The sequence below is a fragment of the Citrus sinensis genome, chromosome 2 (genome assembly GCF_022201045.2).
Source record: "Citrus sinensis cultivar Valencia sweet orange chromosome 2, DVS_A1.0, whole genome shotgun sequence".
NCBI classification, from domain to species: Eukaryota; Viridiplantae; Streptophyta; class Magnoliopsida; order Sapindales; family Rutaceae; genus Citrus; species Citrus sinensis.
The window spans coordinates 22,397,911-22,417,774 of NC_068557.1; the positions used below are offsets into that span (position 1 = coordinate 22,397,911).

The window sequence follows — 19,864 nt, forward strand, 5'->3', positions numbered from 1 at the left end:
ATTATATTCCTTACTCTGACTTCAAAAAATAAATACAAAATAAATTTATAGGCGATAGAGCTTATAAAATTAATTAAGACCTTGCCTGATGTGCGTGGCCTTACGTTTTCTAAAATATATTACGAACGATTATAAAACTTTTAAAATCAAATCGTTTTTATGACTATAGAACGGTGCGGGAAGCCGAAGGGTGAAAACAGTCGAATCCGGACTCAGAAACGAAAGCGACTCCTTTGCCAATTGCCAGCTGTCCAGCGTGCCTGCCTCACAAAGAGCTGTCAAATCAACTCTAAGTTTTATACCTATTCCCTATTTGATTCATGTGGATCCTCTTCAGTTGATCCCATTGGGTTGGGCTAAAATTATTTTCCACAAGGCCCATTTTAGACTTTTGTGCAGCCAATGATCTAGTTTATGATCAGTAAAGCTTACGAGCTTAGTGAGTGCAAAATGCTCACTAGCTAAGTGAGCCCAAAATAATTTCTATATTCTTATAACTCAATAAGAAGTTCGATCTGATGCACGGCGGCATAGGTGTTATAATTTATTTGTTTGGATTATTTTTGTGAGTTGTGTAACCTTGTTAATAAATTCTTGATACATATTTCATTGCGCACTATAACATGCATGACGACACTTATAACATCAAAATTTCAATAAATAAATATATAATGACTATAAATGTTTGGAATCTACTTCAGTACTCCGAGATAGATAGGTAATATTTATAATGGTCTTACGTGATTAAAGATTACTAAAACGGACATATATATATAATTTAGTAAAAGAGTGATGAATTAATGAAATGCAACCTAAAATGGATGCCTTACCTTAATGATAATTACAATGAAGTACTACTTTTTCTTTCCAATACCCCACCTTTCCAGAAAGCATTTTTTTTGTAAATTGAAGGAAGTAAGAATATAACAAGAGCTAGAGTTAAAGAGATCCCTGTAATAAGAAACAAACCGCCAAAATTGGTTAGGCTCAGACTAGATGGGTTATCACTAATGGAACCCTTATGCATAAAACTTGATTGTCTGTCAATAAACCATTCATTTTCAATCTTTGTAAGAGTCCCTTCTTCTCTTAACCTTGCAATAGCCTTTGATATGTCATGAACTAGTGATGAACCCTTTTGAAAAACCTGGAGGATACATAAAAAATTTAGTGACACGTAATCTGTACGAGGTTAATTAGTTAAATATAATATTGTTAGTAGAGATACGCACAAAGCCAAAACCATTGGTACTGTTGGTATTCTTGGGTGCAGTCAAGGTGTAATGGGCAGAATACTTGGCAAGGAAGGCCTTTATGTAGGGCATTTCATCAATAATGGCAGAAATGCCACCATTCTTACTCTCCTTGGATAGAGCATTGGCATATTCTTTAGTAGAATTGTATTTCTTGAGTCTGGAATCTTTAAAATTTAAGTTGCTTAGAGCTCCTGGTACAACCGAGCCCAATTGAGATCCTATATTGTCCATTGAGGCCAACTTAATATGTTGAATGGTTAACATAGAGGCTAAAGTTGCCGTTTAGCTTGAGCTCAATATAAGCACTACAAACAACCATACGATCACTACAAACTTTGACAAATTGCTAAATAGCTTTTCCCCTGAAAAACAAAAATTAATGCCCATTTACAAAGTAATTAATTTCTGAAATATATATAATTAAAGTGTGTGTGTGTGTGTAGAGATACATATTACATATACGTGTACTTACTCTGAGAAAATACCAGTGTTGAGAAAGAATACCAAAATATCATCCCAAATTGATGCGCCCGCGAACCTTGGAATTCATCATTGACTGGACGTTCAATAATCCACATGACAAAACTAGTCAAGAGAAATAATGCTGCAGTGGTTAGCCAAAGATTTGGTTCAAGTGGCTTTAAGAAAATCCAAATGTTGTTGCTCTGATCAATTGGGACTATCATTCCAATGCCCATTTCCGTGTATGGCAATGTGAAATCAACGTACAAAGATCTATTGGCAGTAATTGTTGTATCCCCCACCACAACATCAAATTTCTAGTTTTTCAATTAATCATGGTCAATATGTGTAAAATAAAGTTAGATGTAAATTAAAATTTGTAATATATATACTCGCTCACGTATGTTAAAATAAACCTGATCGATAAGATCATTATACGATCCAGCCATTCGTCCACTAGCATCCTCAAACGGAATGAACTCGTAAGGTACTTCAAATGTTAAAGAGTCAATGGCTGATTTGAATACGTCTATACAGATGCCTTCAACGATTAATGTTCCTTGAGGATCCCGAGCCGCATTGACAAGTTCTTTAAAACCATTCACTGGAACCCCTATCCTTAACTTATTAATCTTACCACCACCTTCTGGAATGGCTGCAGATCCTCCTGGCCATATAACGGCTTCGAGTTCATCATCATTTGGTGAGGGTGAACTAATATTCATCTTATTGAAGAGTACTAATGAATTCATTTCCTTTGAGATCCTAGTGATTGGACTCCAAAACCCAACTCTTTTTAAGGTCTTGCCTATCACATTTACAATCTCAAATGCTCCCGATGAAGTTAATTTCCCGTCTACTAGTTGAAAATTACCGCTTAAACTCGTGAACCTGCTGTTTATTATCTGCTTATAAAATGTTTCATCAGGAACCCGATCAGTTTTCAGCTTTTCTGATGCCTTTGCCAGAATCCAAACATATCATATGCAAGAATCCCATATACATCTAATTCGGATACCGCAGCATTTGGATTATATAGGTACAGTTCCCTTCTCTACCTTACGGTGAAATTGTGAAGCTCCTTCGATGCTGGAACATAACGCTTGAAACCCAGAACTCCCTGCATGGACTCAACAACCGATGAGTCCATTGAATGCAGGAAATCCATAGTTGAAGATGTTATAATCCATGCATACCCTTTACTCATCATTCCTAACTTCTTACCATGCAAAAATAGATGAGATGCAAGAGCATGCGACATATGCACAACAAATACTTTTGTTTCTAAACTCTTGAGCATTGAAAGCTTTTTGATGGCTTCATCACCCGTAGATGATGACTTAGAAATGGCCATCCTTCAAGCAATGTCAATATTGGCATCATGTAAAGAATCAAACACATAAGGAATAGTATTATCAATCCCCTAAGTATTATCCTCGTAGATGCACTACAACAAATATGACTTTTGATAGCGCTCAAAAAATGTTATATTATCGTTATTATAACATTTATTTAATGTTGTGATTGCCCATGTTATCTTTTCTCTATAGCGTTTTTAAAAACCGCTATTGATGTATAGCAGTTTTTAAATGCTGTTATAAAACTATAATAGCATTTATTTAACGTTATCAAATATCATGATAGAGCGTTTTTTGGAGTGCTATTTGTTTATAACGTTTTTTAAATGCTAAAGGAATAATTGTTATTCAAGTAATTTATAGCATTTATATCAATGTTATAATTTAGCCGAAGAGTCTATAGCATTAGCCGAAACGCCATAACATGTTTTTATGCTACAAACTGTTGATAGCATTTTATGAAGTTTGGTAATGCTATATTAATCTTTTCTGGAATGCTATTGTGCTTGGTTAATTTTGTAACTTTTTTTTTAACTTTATAGCATTTACCAGATATTTATAACATAATCGAATACAATATGATTTATAATTAAAACTGACAATTTTAACAAAAGGAATAAACTACATTTCATTAATTCATGAACAACAAATACCATCAGGTATTTTAAGAGTGAAAAAATTAATATCATACATATACAAAAACAAACTAAAGTTAATGTCCAAAAGAAGACCTAGCATTACAGTAAACATCATTCAAAATTGTGAATGCCAAGTTTATCAAATACCAATAATCACTCCAACAATGATATATACCATTAGACCCATCAAAATCATCTAACCAAAACACTACCCTTGGATCCATCAAAATCATCTAATCAAAACACTAAGTCAAAATATTGTCTTCAATTAAACTTTTAACCATTCATACCAAAATTAATCTTCCATAACAATGATCGCTTCTGTTGGCCATGCAATTGAACTTCCCAAAGCATCTTCTATTGTTTCCATATCTGCATATTTTTTCCACAACTCAACAGAAGGATTTTTCACCTCATCTACCCACACACGAGAAGCATTTTTTCCAAGAGCTAGACAATGCACCATTGCATTAGGATCATTTGTTACCCAACGTCCTATTGCAACTACTTCATCTACTTCAAGCCAATTCAACAACTTGCACTTTTGGCCTTTCCGATTTGGGCTTACATGCTGTACTCATAAGCAAAACAAAAAAAAAAAAACAACATTTCTAATTATAATTAAGTTAATAGTTACTAAATTATTAATTATGACAGCATAAATTGTTGTATAAGTTTAAACTTTACTTGTGGAGTACTATTAGATTGAGTTGATGTAGATAGATTTTGATTTTGTCCATCATTTGATGCTTCACTCTGTATAAAAAAAAATTAAAAAAAGAAGTTGATTTCACCATTTTATGAAATTAAAATTCACAAGTAATTAACGTAACATTTAATAAGGTACTTGCTATTACCAGTTTGCTCATTAAACTTTGTATGAGTTTGTTTTGATAATCCATGAAACCTTACATTTGCTTCATTGTGTCTTGTAATGTGTCAATTTGTTCTTGCATTTTGGCTTCCTTCTTAGTTTGCTGAGATATTGCCTTTAATTTGGATAGCGTCACTCTTGCTCCTTGACCTCTAACACGGCCTCCTTGCTCAGGTCCAATAAACTTTGAAAGTATATCATTTTTAACAGATTTTGATTGTGCTTCTGACAAATCTGAATTTTTTTCTGCTTTATACATTTCCTAAACTCAAGAAAGAGTTATTTATTATAATATGTCCAATAATAATTGCTAGCATATCTAAGCTATCATCAATAAATTTGACACATAGCTTCACTTCAACAACTTTTGAACTAGATGGTTCACCATTCTTTTTAGTATGTGCTTTTATCCAAACATCAATTCGAGTTATTTCTGATGGATTTGAACTGTTTTTCTTCTGTAGTGAAAATATTTTTAAGTCATAATTAACTATATATATCTCAAAGTAATAACAGACACTAGCTAGATAACTACTATATTGTTTGAATATAATTAAAGATTTACCATCTTATCTTGCATACAAGCATATCCCATTCGACTTCCGGTATATGGAATATCTTGCTTCGCCCTCATTTCCGTAAAAACCTTACTTTTATCTTGTTTTAATATACATTAATTACATCATTCTAAATAAAATAAAATATGCATGAATGAATGTTTCAGCTAGGACTATAAGCATACATACCATGAAGGCTTTTGGGATTTTTTTTAAATAAAAGTTTCCCACTCGGCAGGTTTGACATGACTAGGTCGAGCATCCAACTTTTTAGTCAATCTTGATTTATGTGCTCGCCATACTTTTCCCATCATCTGTAATGTATACTTTTTGATTGCATCTCCTTCCAAAACAAATTTTTGCTGAATGTTTCAAGCAAATAAAAAATAACTAATGTTAGTGTCATGTTATAATTTGAACTGCACTCTAAAAATAGATGTGTACATATTTACCTCGAGTGCTCTCAACAATAAAGCTTTTTGCTGTTTTGGAACATATCTCCAATCATCACAATTTATAGACACAGCCTCCTTTACCAAACTACCATAAAATGATGAATATAACACAGATGATTTTCCAATAGGTTGCCCCAAATTATTCAATTCTAAGACTATCTTCTTCCCATCTTCATTTGCTACATCATGACATACAGTAGGGCCCCGTTTATTCTTTGTCAAATTCTCTTCATTACAAGATTGATACGGATTTTCGGATGTAACATCATTGAGATCTTCATTAGTTAAGTGTGTCTCGGTAATAGGTGCATCACTAGACGCAAACCTACTTGATAGACTTTCCTTCCTTTTTCTTTTGGAAGCTTGTCGAGAACTCTATTGATCATAGATAAAATGAATTGGCATAATTTCTCATTTTTAACATGTATAAATATAGTAATCTTCAAAATAATATTAAGTATTTACCTCTGGGACACACATGGTACATCCCCAATGTTCCTGAAATATAGGGCAACTTAAAAAAATCACAAAATATTCTACAAAAACGATATTAACATGAAACTACTTTTAAATGAAAGCTACTTAAGTCTAGCATGCAATAATATTCATGAATCACTCTAGAGTATAACGGATCAATACAGTTTATTCATTGTTTCCAAGTCTGTCAGTAAGTTCTTTGTCAGTGTTCTTAAAATATAGGGTCGAATTCAAAAAATCACAACAAATTCTAGAAACATGATATTGACATGAAACTAATTTTAAATGAAAGCTAATTAAATCTAGAATGCAAACATATTCAAGAATTACTCTGGAATATAACCGATCAATACAGTTTGTTCATTGTTTTCAAGTCTGTCAGTAAGTTCTTTGTCAGTGTTCTTAAAATACAGGGTCGAATTCAAAAAATCACAACAAATTCTAGAAACATGATATTGACATGAAACTAATTTTAAATGAAAGCTAATTAAATCTAGAATGCAAACATATTCAAGAATTACTCTGGAATATAACCGATCAATACAGTTTATTCATTGTTTCCAAGTCTGTCAGTAAGTTCTTTGTCAGTGTTCTTAAAATACAAGGTCGAATTCAAAAAATCACAACAAATTCTAGAAACATGATATTGACATGAAACTAATTGTAAATGAAAGCTAATTAAATCTAGAATGCAAACATATTCAAGAATTACTCTGGAATATAACCGATCAATACAGTTTATTCATTGTTTCCAAGTCTGTCAGTAAGTTCTTTGTCAGTATTCTTAAAATACAGGGTCGAATTCAAAAAATCACAACAAATTCTACAAAAATGATATTGACATGAAACTAATTTTAAATGAAAGATAATTAAGTCTAGAATGCCAAAATATTCAAGAATTACTCTGGAATATAACCGATCAATACAGTTTATTCATTGTTTCCAGGTCTGTCAGTAAGTTCTTTGTCAGTGTTCTTAAAATATAGGGTTGAATTCAAAATATCATAACAAATTCTACAAAAATGATATTGACATGAAACAAATTTTAAATGAAAGCTAATTAAGTCTAGAATGCCAAAATATTCAAGAGTTACTATGGAATATAACCGATCAATACAGTTTATTCATTGTTTCTAGGTTTGTCAGTAAGTTCTTAAAATACAGGGCCAGCTTCAGAAAATCACAAAAAATTATACAAAAATGATATTGACATGAAATTACTTTTAAATGAAAGCTACATAAGTCTAGAATGCAAAATTATTCAAGAATCACTCTAAAAAGTACACAACCAATACAGTTTATTCATTAGTTCTAGGTTTGTCAATAAGTTCTTTGTTAATGTTTTGGAACTACAACATCAACTTAAAAAATATAAACAATTCTGCATACATTATCTTAACATGACAAATACAAAAGTTTGCTAGGTACGAGTGTTTCCATACCTAATAAAAGTGATCGCACAGAATTGCTGAAATGAATCAAAATATATCCTCGTACGACATGCTTTATAATGAACTGCATAAAAGAAAAACATTTAATTAGCTTACTAATATGTACAAGAAACTAGAATAAATTATTTATAAATTTGCTTATTGTAATCAAAACTACAACAAAATATGTATTACAGTTACCAAAGAAAGTTAAATATAGATCCCTTCACAATTCTCTCTGCGGGAGCTACCATCTTCACCCTCTATATTGTTATCAAGCCTTGATACATCTAATGGTTGTAAGGTTGTAATACAATTTTCAGCATAATTATCCAACTCATGAAATCCTCTTGGAGGTGCTCTCAATACAATATACCAACTGGACGAATCATTCTCCCTTGAATAGAACACTTGTTTTGCTTGAGATGCTAAAATAAACGAGTCCCTTGCAAACTGATGTTGTCCTTGATGCAGATTAACCAAAGTAAATCCATCCTCAAATTTGACACCATTTCTAATGTTAGCCCAATTACAGTCAAACAATGGAATTTTCAGAGTATAGTAGTCAAGCAATAAAATATCTTTTATGACACCATAATACGTAATTGTATCGATGCAACTATTTGTATCTTTTGAACTAGATTGACAACTGTAACTGACTCAATTAAAACCCCACTATTCTGTGTAGATTTCTCAACATCCTTTATATGATAACGCTGATCATTGATGATGTATGCATTATAGCTCACAGCTTGCCTTCGAGGACCACATGCAAGGCATTTTAATGTCATTGAGATGTCGTTTTTATTTTCTTCCTCAATCTGTTTAGAAATTAAAAAAATATCAATTAATGGGAGTTCAAGAAACAAAATAAAATAAAGCATAGATCCCACAATGCTACTATATTGGAACCTTTTGTTCAAACCAACTGGAAAACTCTTCTGAATGTCTCTTCCAAAGTAAACCTTCATTTCTTGAGAGTCTCTTATCCGAATGTTTTAACTCAGTTAAGTGCAAACTAAAAGAAAGGAGATAATTAAAAAAGGTGATTACTGGCTTCTCATCTAAAGAAATTTTAAATTAAAAGACTTACTGTAAGTATGGTTCTACCTCAGCTGTATTAAATAACACATATCGATGAGCACTTTCCAATCTCTCATCTGTTAACTCAATTATTGATCCTTTAGAGATTGGTCGGCCTTCAAGTATCATATCATGCATGTACTCTTCATTTCTCCTTTGGTGGCAATCCATATCTGCTACTTGCTTTATGCATCTACTAAAATAACTTATGCATTCATCGGCAAGATAGCATTTAACAATACAACCCTCTGGTCTTGCACGATTCCTAACATATCCTTTTAACTTCTTCATTTCTCTATAAATACAATCAAACATTATGTCAACAAAAGAGGCTTTTTTACTTAAACTAACACAAAAGAATTATTGATTTATATATATTGACAACCTTTCAAAAGGATACATCCAACGATATTGAACCGGCCCACGCAATCTTGCTTCGCGTCTTAAGTGGATTGGCAAATGAACCATTATATCAAAGAATGTGGGAAGAAAAAACCTTTTAAACATGCACACAATTTCAACAATATCCTCCTCAAGTGCCTCAAGTTTCTCTCGGTCAAGGACTCTTTGACACAAATCATTGAAAAATACACATAACCTGAATATTGCATTCCTTGGTCCTTTTGGAAGTAAACCTCGTAAAGCTACATGCAACAATTGTTGCATTAACACGTGAAAATCATGAGACTTGAGGCCTGAAATTTTACAATCTTCCATTGAAATACAACTCCCAATGTTTGAACTATAACCATCAGGCAATTTCAAATCTAACAATCTTTTGCAGAAGATTTGTTTTTCTACCCTTGATAATGTATGTGGTGTTGGTGGAAGAAAAGTACTCTTTTCACGCACATCTGGATGTAAATCTTTCCTTATTTTTAATTCCTTCAAATCCATACGAGAATGAAGGCCATCATTTGATTTTCCCTTTATATTGAGTAGAGTCCCAACTATGCTATCACATACATTCTTCTCTATATGCATCACATCCAAATTATGACGCAACAAAAGATGCTGAAAAATCAAGAACAATAAGAGTATCATTGTTGAGTGTTAGAAAATGCATATTTATAAAGGAGAAAACCGTCATTTTACATTTCAAGTCTTACTAACAACCCTTACTTTTATGTATTTAACCTTCTTGTGATTTAATTACATGTGTTTTATTTTAATTAAGTAATTTATGTATTTTAGGGGCATTATAGTCATTTCACAATAAAGGAGAGATCAGACGGCAAAACGGACATCACTTTTGAACTCAGGACGGTCGAAAACCTTAGGAGGAGCATAAAAAGAAAAATGATACTATTCACATGTGCGGTACTATTCACGTATACGGTATTGTATACGTTACTGTTCACGGCACTGTTCACATAGACGGATCGATGACGTGGCATTGACCGATGATGTGGCATTGACTGATGAGGTGTCACGATCCTGTTGGACTAAAATTCTTATGTACTGTTGATGGTGACGTGGCAGCATATCAGTGGACGAAAAATCTCACGTACGGTGCATGCATCACACAGGATTATTTTCAACCAAACCGTGTTACTGTTCATCCGCGTGGTCAAACCGTGGACTGTTGACTGATGACGTGGCGCAATCCTGAGCGTCCAAACTATTTTTAATCCGATGGCTATGATTTACTCCATGTATCTATAAAAAGGGGGCCTCTCCCCCCTAATTTGATATCTCTGAATCCATTTTTGGGATCCATTTTCTGTAATTCCTTCTCCATCTTGTATTTTCTTCATATTTTAATAAATTTCCATTTTGCCCCTAGTTCAATTATGAGTGGCTAATTTTCTTTCAAGCTTGGGTTGAAGGTGAAATCTCAACATGTGTCATGGGCTTAATTTGGTAAATTTATTTTCTCTTCCCCTCTAGTTTTTGTGGATGTTTTGACTTCTCGTCGACAAATAATAATATTCTTGTCTAGTACCGCCTTGGTTTCACCGGCCCTCTAGTACAAAGTTATTATTATTTGGCACGATAAGCCCTTAGCACCATATTGATTAGAGTGTGGTTCATGAGGTGTGAATTCCCCCCTCATGATTTAATTGGCATTAATACGGATTATTTAGCCCATGATGCATGTTGATACGGATCCAGATACCCAAGTACGTCATTTCAATAGATTTCGCTTCAATTTATTCTCGCCATTGCAATTCCAATTTTAGAATTTATTATCGTCATCTCAATTCCAATTTTAGGATAATTTAAATCACTTCCACCACAATTCCAATCACCCATTTACAAAATTAATTCTATATATAATTAAAATCTACCTTCTCGTGGGATCGACACTCGTCACCATTAGTCTATACTACAATAGATTCGTGCGCTTGCGAGTACATTAAAATTTGCACAACAATCATGAGGAATTTATTTAGGCATTATCAACATAATTACAGAAAATTTATTCAATAGAATCATACCTGCCAATATGGTAAGTAAAAAAATATTGACTTTTTTTTCCACACCGAGTATTTTTTTATCTTCCTTTTGTTCTTTCTTGAACTTTTTCCCCAATCATTTTCTATGTCTTTTACCTCATTTAAAATTTGCGTTCCAGACATTATTCTAGGTCTTTCTTCAAGTTCTTCATGACCATCAAACCACTACTTTTTGAATCGAAGGGAATGGCCAGAAGGAAGGAAGCGTCTATGACCCATATATACAGTTTTTTTACTGTATTTTAACCTTTTTGAACATGTATTAGAACTGCATATAGGACAAGCTGCCTTACCTTTTGTGGTACATCCTGCCAAGTTGCCATATGTAGGAAAATCGTTAATTGTCCACATCAAAATTGCTTTCAAGTTGAAAACTGTCCTAGTGAATGCATCATAAACCTCTACACCATTCTCCCATAGCTGTCGTAGATCATCTATTAGCGGTTGTAGATAAATATCTATGTCATTACCAGGTTGTTCAGGCCCTGGAATCAACAATGTCAACATTATAAATTCTTTTCTCATGCACAACCATGGTGGGAGATTATAAGTCACTAACATTACTGGCCAGCAACTATATGTTGAACTACGAATACCAAAAGGATTAAACCCATCCGCTGCTAGACCTAACCTTAGGTTTCTAAGATCTTTGGAGAACGAAGGCCATTTTTTATCAATTGTCTTCCAAGCTAAGCTATCCACTGGGTGCCGCATTTTATCATCATTACTTTTATGATCATAATGCCATCTCAATTGTTCTGCCATTTTTGGTGACTCAAACATCCTTCTAAACCTTGGTATTATGGGAAAATAAGTCAACACTTTTGCTGGACTTCCTTTATGAATCTTTTATTTCGACTATCTAACTTCCATCTAGAAGATCCACATTTAGGACATGTTTCACTTTTCTCTAGGTCATTTCTAAACAAGCAACAATCATTAACACAAGCATGTATCTTTATACAATCTAGTTGAAATGGTTTCAATAACATTTCAACTGAACGAGTAGAATTCGGAATAGTATTTAATTCGGGTAACATATCACACAAAATCTCCAAGAGGTTATCAAAACTCTTATTTGAGTATCCGTACATAGTCTTGTGCTTATATAAGATAGCCGCTGCAGATAACCTAGTGTACTTTGAGCAACCTGGGTACAATGAGATTTCAACATCTTCTACAAAATTCATTGGGCAGTTATCTTGCTGCTCATCAACATTTTCATGAATACCTTTATAATGGTCATCTACATCTCTAGACATGCTATATGTATTAGTCATTTCGACATCTATACCTTTTTTCCCTAACTGTTCCCCATGCCATATCCAAGTAGTGTAAGACATATCCATCCCGTCTTTCAACAAATGCAATATAATTGTTTCACCATTTTGATGACATAGGTTTTGACATTTTTTACATGGACATCTCACTAAACCTTGGTTTTCTACATTTAATGTTGCATTTTCCACAAACTTTTTTACTCCTTCACGATATTCTTTTGTATTTCTACAAATAAACATAAAATATCAATTAAAATTAATAACATTATAAGAAAATAGTAAATACATAATTGTTATTTGGTGAGTTAAAACCTTTTAAGTTGAACCCAAGTTTTGTCCATCATCTTAAAGTCCTCACTTGACCTGAGACCATGGAGCCATTAAATATATAAAAAGAAAGGATATTTTTATTATTTTTACACCTAAAAGGAAAAAAAATGCAAGTAATAGAAAGCTTAAAGCTTTGTATTATTTTTATTATTCATTTTGATCTTTTAAAGCACGTAACAAGCTTAAAGCTTTGTACATACCTGATGGATTGATTTGAGAAGATGAACCAGCTACTTTTGACCGATTAAGAAAAGAAAAAAAGAGAAAGTTTAGAGCTACAGAGAGAAAAAGATGAAAGGGATTTGGAGAAAAAGTAATAGAAAGCTTTTGGGCTTTTTCTTGGGATGGGAAGAATAGGCGCCAATATAGAAAAGTTAGTGCCATTTTAGAGATTTTTTTTATAATAAATTCTATAACACTTTATAAAAAGTTATAAAGTAACTTTTCAATATTTATTTTATAATTTCTTTACAATCACGCTATCCTAAGTATATATTTATTTAGCATTTTTAAAAAATGTCATAATAAAATGTTATAATATGGGCGCCAATCTAATGAAATTTGGTGCCTAAAAAAGTATTTTTTTAATTATTTTTTTTATTTCTATAGCATTTTATAAATGTTGTAATTTGTTTTTTCCAATAGCTTTTACAAAAAATGTCATAAAAACTATTAAGTAACAATTTATTTTATAACTTATTTTACAAAATGCTATGCTAACTAACGTTTTTATAACTTTTAAAAAATATGTCATAAAAGTAATGTTATACAGCTAATAAAATTTTAGTTTAATAGCAATTTTTATGAAAAATGCTATAAAATGTATGATTGTGATGACATTTGATATAAAACGCTATAAATTAGTGCTATAACAAGTCATATTTGTTGTAGTGATGAGAATGACTTCTTTCCATCTGAAGACTGAGATAAGATCAGCTATGCCTTTGGCTTGAGATTGAGAAGCTTCATCATCTTGATCAATTTGAACAGAATACGATGTCAAAGAATTAGGGAGAGCTGCAAAGAGAGAAACGACAGGAATTCTGGCTCTGGATCCTAAGTCCGCCAAAATTTGTGCCCCAATTGGTGTCATTTCTATGCAAATTATTGCTTGTAATTCTACATTTTGCATGAGATTCAAGGCTGCACTTGAAATAGATGCAACTTTAATGGCAAAAATAATATATATATATATATAGTTGTTAACGTAGATCTTATTCTATAAGATTAGAATATAGTTGTTTTTGTAAGTTTCTAGTAAGAGAATCTAAGAATTTAAAAAATGTAAGAAGATTGCAAAATCTTTTACAACATTGTTAATGTGCTTTTTCACACTTTACAATACTATAGTAAAGGTTTCACAACGTTATGAAAATTGTCTCACATTTTATAAAGTATGAAATTCATTCACTTCAATTCAGAATATATATATATATATATATATATTAAAATATATGCAGGCATTTCTTTCACACACGTTAAGGTATACGGTTTAATAGTGTTCACACTGACTCAATTAAATCATATAACTTAATAGCATGTCCGCATAAAAAAAAATGATGGCATTTGCACTTGATAAGGACTATATATATATATATATATATGAAAAAAAATTTCAATCGAGAATAAAAGTTTAAGATGGATTTATGATGTTGTAAATCGATTTTTACAACGTTGTAAACTGAATATTTATGCAGATTTACGTATGGTTTAGTTGTAAGAATTTTGCTTTGTAGCTCTAAAGACTTAGGTTCCAATCTCTACGACTACATAATTTTAAATATTCAAATTTCTTTTAATTTATTGCTATTACTTTTTAAATCTAAAAAGAAAAGAATTAAGTGAACAATAGAAAATAATTTCCTCCAATTTGAAATAAATTTTTGAAGCGAGCCTCCCCTAATTGACTTGGTTAACTCCGCTACTATATGTGTGTATACAAATTTTACAATAAGGTAAGCCTTATATATATAGCGGGCTTTTAAGGTTCTGATGACATGTTTATGGTGTAACATTAAATTTCATATACTTCAATCCGATCAAGCTCTGAGCACGGTGGACAAAGATGAATAAGAAGCAAGATTAAAGATGAAAAAAGGCTTGCTCTTTCTTCCCCTTAAGCTCCATTGATCAGCGCTTAATTTGTTAGTAAATTGGTGGGTGAAGCAAACACGCAGCTAAAGTGAAATTGAAAAAAAATAAAGAACAAGCACAATAGAGGACACCAGAAAATTACGTGGTTCGGCTTTTAGCCTACGTCCATGGGCGAAGACAGAAGGAAATATTTTACTAGTAAAAATGAATTACAAGTATTGTAGTATTTTATCTCACTTCTCAAAACTCCAATACACCCAAACTCTCAAATCACTATAACAAGAGCTTATAATTTCAAATTCTCTAAACTCTCTATAAAAAATGCTAAATTGCTCTTTCTCTTAATGGAATAAATTTGCTCATTCTCTTCGTTTCTATTTATAGAGAAAGCTTTGGCACTATTCATCAATTATATATTATTTTATTAATTTTTTTTCTTTGCCCTTTATGGCCCGACACCCAATTTTTCTTTTTTCTTTTTTTTTCTCTTCTTTGGGCAGCACCAAATCATTCTTCTTTTTTCAATAATGGTGGACACCACCTTCTAGAAAAGGTGGTGCTTGGCTATCATTTTTCCACATAATTATCATTGAAACCGAACATGTTCATAATTATAGAATTCGGAGGAAAGTCCACAGTCAATATAGAAGTAAAAAAAGGTCCAAGTGTCCAAGAGACAATCCAATATTGGGACAGTAAGAGTGAATAAGAATATTCTAGAGTTGGACAAAAAGAAAAGCAATTGAAGACATTTGAATATGGAAAATGCTATTTTTCCTGGGTCAAACCCCGAATTTAACCAAAACGACGCCATTTTGGTTTCTTTTTTTTTCCCTTTTTACTTCCATGAAATCTAGTCGTTTGAGCCTAGTAAAAACAAAACGATCATAGAAATAACTACTTTATGAATTGAGAAAAACGCAGAATCTTTAAGCTCTTCCTCTTCGATTCACCACTCCCGAGTGAAAGATTAGGCTCAGACAAGGCAAAATCAAAAGCTTGAACAAGATAGAGTCTCGACATCGTCCATGATTCCTAACCTCATCGGCATTAACAGCAGCTGTTAAATTAAGTTTCAGTTTCAATTATGAATTTCTGTCTCATCGTACCATATTATGGTGTCTTTGCTAATTGGGCAACGTCGAGTTACATTTCTAGTAGCAAAAGTGACACAATTTTGGGAGCTATTGGTAGTTTGATCACCGCTGCAGAGAAATAGGCTGTAGACCTTGTTTGGGTCTTGGCCAGCGGTGGCGTTGAAGAAACCCTTGGAGAATCCATTCCCACGGCTGGCGTTAGTGGGAAGAGAAGGGAGGAGACGATTGAGGTTTGATTCAAATATGTTGTTTCTGGTGAAATTTGTTGTTTCTGAGCAAACATGATGAACGTATGTTGGGTCAGCTGCAGCCGTAAAACTAAACTGGAAGCTTAAAAGATACATCACAAACAGAAACAACATGGAGAATTTCAAGGGCGGCATTCGGAATCCGAGGTTTTTGTTGCTGTGGATTACAAATACAATCCTCTATCTTCTTCCTCTTTGTTGTTTTTTATTCTATCTTTCATTTTATTAATGTTAGGGAGAGACGAGATTTTATCAAATATAATGAAGAAACGAGTGGTGGAAGCTGCAAACGGTGCGATTAGAGACGAGACTCGCTGCACAAAGTCAACAAAGTGAAGTCAAGCTCGTCCTATTCCAATTAATTACTTGTTTTGCTTCCAATCAACCGAATAAAAAATAATAATTACTCCAAATATTGTTGGTGAAACAAAGAGGAGAAAACGAAGAGGAGTCAGGACAGGAAGACAAAAACGAAGAGGAGAAGAACGTTTGATTTGGATCTTAAACAAAACAAACAAAAGGAATGTCGTTCCCTGGTGAAACGAAGAGGAGTCAGGAGAGGAAGACAAAAACGAAGAGGAGAGAACGTTTGCTTTTGTTAGGGTGAAACGATAGCATTTCATGAAAAAGATGAAACAACGTCGTTTTGTTTTACTTTTTGGGGTTTGACCTGGGGTAAATAGCAGAACTCTTTGAATATAACAACCTTTTTGGAAATTAGCTAGTAGAGGTAAATTAGCTTATTTTAGCTTAAAAAAACTCTACTAAAAAAATAACCAAACACCATAAAAAATTTTAAAAAGTGCTTATACGATTAAATAAGCACTTATGACTCTTAAATAAGTCATACCAAACAGGCACTAACTTTGGGTTTGGGTTTTGTTTCTTATTATAGGGATCTCTTCAACTCTAGCTATTGTCATTCTCTTAGGTCTTTCAATTGACAAATAACTCTTTATAAAATTGGGGTTTGTGAAACAATTAATAATATGGAATTAAAAAAAGATAGATAGTAGCAAAGCCACTAAGAGACAAGCTGCGTCCACTTAGTCAAAAAATTCAAATGACACACTATTAAATTAGTTGAAATTACAAATTTATTCCCTCAAATTTATTAAATGCATATAATTTAAATTTAATTTAATTGAGTTCGAGATGAAATAAGTACCAAAGACACAAAGTCACATCAATCTAAAAGAGATTTTTTCTATTGATTATTAACTTCCTTTTGGCCTTATGTTTTAGGATCCCTTTAAGTTACATGCATGTAACTTAGTATTAGCCTAAGTTTTAAATAACTTCTTTTTCTCCACGAGGGAAAGCCCTTTCCAGATGAAGTAAGGCATTTTTGTCTTGAAAACCTACCCAACAAATAGGAACTCTAATCTTGATTGTCCATCCAATTTAAGAAGAATTAAAAAATAATAATTTTAACTTTGCTCACGCCTCTCTACCCTTTTTTTTCTTCTATAACAATCTCAAACCTCCCCAAGCCTATGGCATATGGATTATTGGTTTACTAGAGGATTAGTGATATTTGATCCCCTCGATTTATTTCATCAGCCGTGACTTTTAATTAATCTAACTTATTTCTAGAAATACCCTAATAAAATCTAACTTTTAATTAATCTAACTTTACCTTTCCCTTATTCTTTACTATAACATTACTAGATTACCTCCTATTATTATTATTATTATTATTTAAAGTTTTTGCTTCTAGGATTTGACTAAAAAAAATTTAATAGGTTCAATGCGGTACAAAAAATTTTACTGATCCTTTTATTTTTTTAAGCTGAAAATAACGTTGAATTTGTTAATTTTTGAACAAATTTATTCGTTAAATATAATATTTACCTTACGTATCAAGACAAATTTTGATAAAAAAGGAGATATTAAAAGAGATAGTAAGATAAAATAAATAATTGATCATATTATATTTTCATAATAAAATTTTTAATTGAAAAAAGAGTGCAATGAAGAACTTTAGTCAATACCAATAATCCTACCTAAAAATAAATTCATTCATTAATTGAGGGGTATTTTCAGAAAGGGTTTGATTATGTTGAAATTTTTTTATGATAGAATATTTTTCATAATTACATAATTAAAACTATAATATGTTTTTATTATTTATCATTTTATGTAAGTAATAATAATTTAAAGCAACTCTAAAATCGTCAAGTCCTTTTGATGAAAACAGTTTTAGTAAAGGTGCCAATGGTTTAAGGCAAATCCAATGGTGCTAGGGCTACAGCCCACTAATAGCTGCGTGGTATCACCCTAAAAGATGTCACTCCAACGGGTCCTGCAGCATTGAACGGTTTGATGTGACTTCACTCTAACTCGGATGAAGACATCTAACCCCGCCGAGCCCCAAAATACGTGCATTTCACTCGCAGTAAAATCACGTGAACCAGTCATAGGTACATTAGATATTTAACCTGTCTTGTACCTTTGTTCCGTTTTACTACATAACACACATCATATATGAGGATATGACATACGTGGATGAATCCTGACTGTCGAATCTCTGCGTTGATGGTGACCCCATTAACCCATTACATGCAATAAATGGAAAAAAGTACTCATCCTACAAAAAAGGAAAAGAAAAAAGTACTCAACTACTCACATCATGTCTAATTGTTCAATTATTAATTAATTAAGTAATTAATTAAATAATTAATTATTTGCTAATTATCTTTTCCCCTCTTCTTCAGGTACCTTCTTATTCTTATCTTTTCTGACAAATTGTTGGTCTTCCAGCACCATGTGTGCTGCTGTTGGGATTCTCCAAGTGATCAGCCCACCATGTCATTTTACATTTTCAAGGTCTATAATATGACTCTCAATATCTCGCAATTTTTTTTTGTTTCTTCTTAAATTTTTTTTATTTAATTTTCAGTATGAAAGTAGTTTTTTTCTTTTCTTATTTTGCTTCTTGCTTTTGCTTTTATATTTGGTGCAGTATCAGTGTATGTTTGTTAGTTTGTTTGCTTGATGATATGGGTTGGGAATTGGGATCTGAGAATTCTATCTCGTGCAAGCATAACTTGAAAGAGAGTTTTTAGTAAGTTAAAAGTTGGCTTTCATTTATGTTTGTTTTGTTATCTTTTAACTTTTTTTTTTTAATTAAAAGAATTTCTTATCTGCTGTTTTCTTCGTTCTTTTCTAAGGGGCATGGCATTAGGGTTTAATGGATTTTTTTTTTCCTAGCATGTTCTAGATTGGGGTAAGAAGTTTCTTTCCTTTTCTGGAAAAATATATTCATATAGCTTTTACTGTTTTTCCTTCTTTCTTTCTTTTTTTTTTTAAAAAAATCATATATTAGTAAGGGCAAAGCTCTATATTTTACTCTCAATTGCCGGCTGCCGCTTCTGATTTTCCTTATGTTTTCCTTTTGTCAATCTTTCATTTTCTCACACTTTTATTGCTTTGATTGAATTCCAGCTGTTGAGGCTTTAGATGATTAATTGTATTATTTTCTGCTCTAAAGAATATGCCATTTATCTTATGATGTAAACTTTGCTTTCTCTTGTAAAGAAGAAAGAATGAATGGTCATTGATGTTATTTTAGCCTTTGAGTTGACAATCCAGATTGTGCATGAATTTGAAACTTCATTGGCTTCGAAGAAAATTCTAGTTGGATCATGCTTCTCTTTAAGCTGCTCCAATATTAGTAAACATGGTAATTGAAATTTAAATTATTGGTTGTTGTCCAGCTGCCATTAGATTAAAGAAGTTGATTTTGTAAGTTCTATTAGAAGAA

General features: G+C 32.3%; 3 protein-coding genes and 1 pseudogene across 21 annotated transcripts in view; 1 reads left to right on the forward strand and 3 right to left on the reverse strand.

Annotated features, from left to right (window-relative positions):
• Nucleotides 1–19,864, forward strand: part of LOC102608480 (uncharacterized) — a 69,892-nt gene that overhangs the window by 20,117 nt on the left and 29,911 nt on the right. For 4 of the 13 annotated variants that reach the window (XR_008052320.1, XR_008052322.1, XR_008052316.1 and 1 more), the window contains exon 1: nucleotides 18,711–18,927. The exons of 6 other annotated variants lie outside the window; for them this stretch is intronic. The gene's annotated coding sequence lies outside the window, so the exon portion shown is untranslated. Of the gene's footprint in view, nucleotides 1–18,710; nucleotides 18,928–19,063; nucleotides 19,166–19,271; nucleotides 19,328–19,692; nucleotides 19,784–19,864 lie in introns of those variants that run through there. 3 more of the 13 variants (XR_008052317.1, XR_008052318.1, XR_008052319.1) reach the window with 3 other exon arrangements.
• LOC127900333 (glutamate receptor 1.2-like) lies at nucleotides 164–3,072 on the reverse strand (annotated as a pseudogene).
• Nucleotides 3,687–4,871, reverse strand: LOC102621528 (uncharacterized). Its single transcript, XM_006469410.4, has 3 exons — nucleotides 4,572–4,871; nucleotides 4,402–4,470; nucleotides 3,687–4,285 (listed from the first exon to the last, which is right to left on the reverse strand). Exons 1-3 carry the CDS (start codon nucleotides 4,614–4,616, stop codon nucleotides 4,010–4,012), a joined length of 390 nt encoding a protein of 129 aa, XP_006469473.2. The 5' UTR covers nucleotides 4,617–4,871; the 3' UTR covers nucleotides 3,687–4,009.
• LOC107175715 (uncharacterized) lies at nucleotides 5,359–13,069 on the reverse strand. 7 transcript variants are annotated; one of them, XM_052434787.1, is made up of 10 exons: nucleotides 12,860–13,067; nucleotides 12,642–12,692; nucleotides 11,032–12,555; nucleotides 8,976–9,604; nucleotides 8,601–8,885; nucleotides 8,420–8,525; nucleotides 7,709–8,328; nucleotides 7,520–7,592; nucleotides 5,598–5,685; nucleotides 5,359–5,507 (listed from the first exon to the last, which is right to left on the reverse strand). In XM_052434787.1, the coding sequence occupies exons 3-7, from the start codon at nucleotides 11,170–11,172 to the stop codon at nucleotides 8,092–8,094; spliced, it is 1,398 nt and encodes a 465-aa protein (XP_052290747.1). In that variant the 5' UTR covers nucleotides 11,173–12,555; nucleotides 12,642–12,692; nucleotides 12,860–13,067; the 3' UTR covers nucleotides 5,359–5,507; nucleotides 5,598–5,685; nucleotides 7,520–7,592; nucleotides 7,709–8,091. The 7 variants fall into 7 exon arrangements, with proteins under 7 accessions (XP_052290747.1, XP_052290751.1, XP_052290753.1 ...); XM_052434791.1 differs by having other exon boundaries at nucleotides 8,264–8,328; nucleotides 12,860–13,065; XM_052434793.1 differs by lacking the exon at nucleotides 11,032–12,555 and having other exon boundaries at nucleotides 12,860–13,069.

Coding starts and splice junctions, on each gene's coding strand:
- LOC102621528 (XM_006469410.4), bottom strand. CDS start 4,616: ATGGATTATCAAAACAAACTCATACAAAGTTTAATGAGCAAACTG. Junction 4,471..4,571: donor AAAGTTTAATGAGCAAACTG/GTAATAGCAAGT, acceptor TTTTTTATACAG/AGTGAAGCATCAAATGATGG. Junction 4,286..4,401: donor AATCTAATAGTACTCCACAA/GTAAAGTTTAAA, acceptor TTATGAGTACAG/CATGTAAGCCCAAATCGGAA.
- LOC107175715 (XM_052434790.1), bottom strand. CDS start 11,172: ATGTCTGGAACGCAAATTTTAAATGAGGTAAAAGACATAGAAAATGAT. Junction 9,605..11,031: donor TTTACTTACCATATTGGCAG/GTATGATTCTAT, acceptor TTGATTTTTCAG/CATCTTTTGTTGCGTCATAA. Junction 8,526..8,600: donor GAGGTAGAACCATACTTACA/GTAAGTCTTTTA, acceptor CCTTTCTTTTAG/TTTGCACTTAACTGAGTTAA.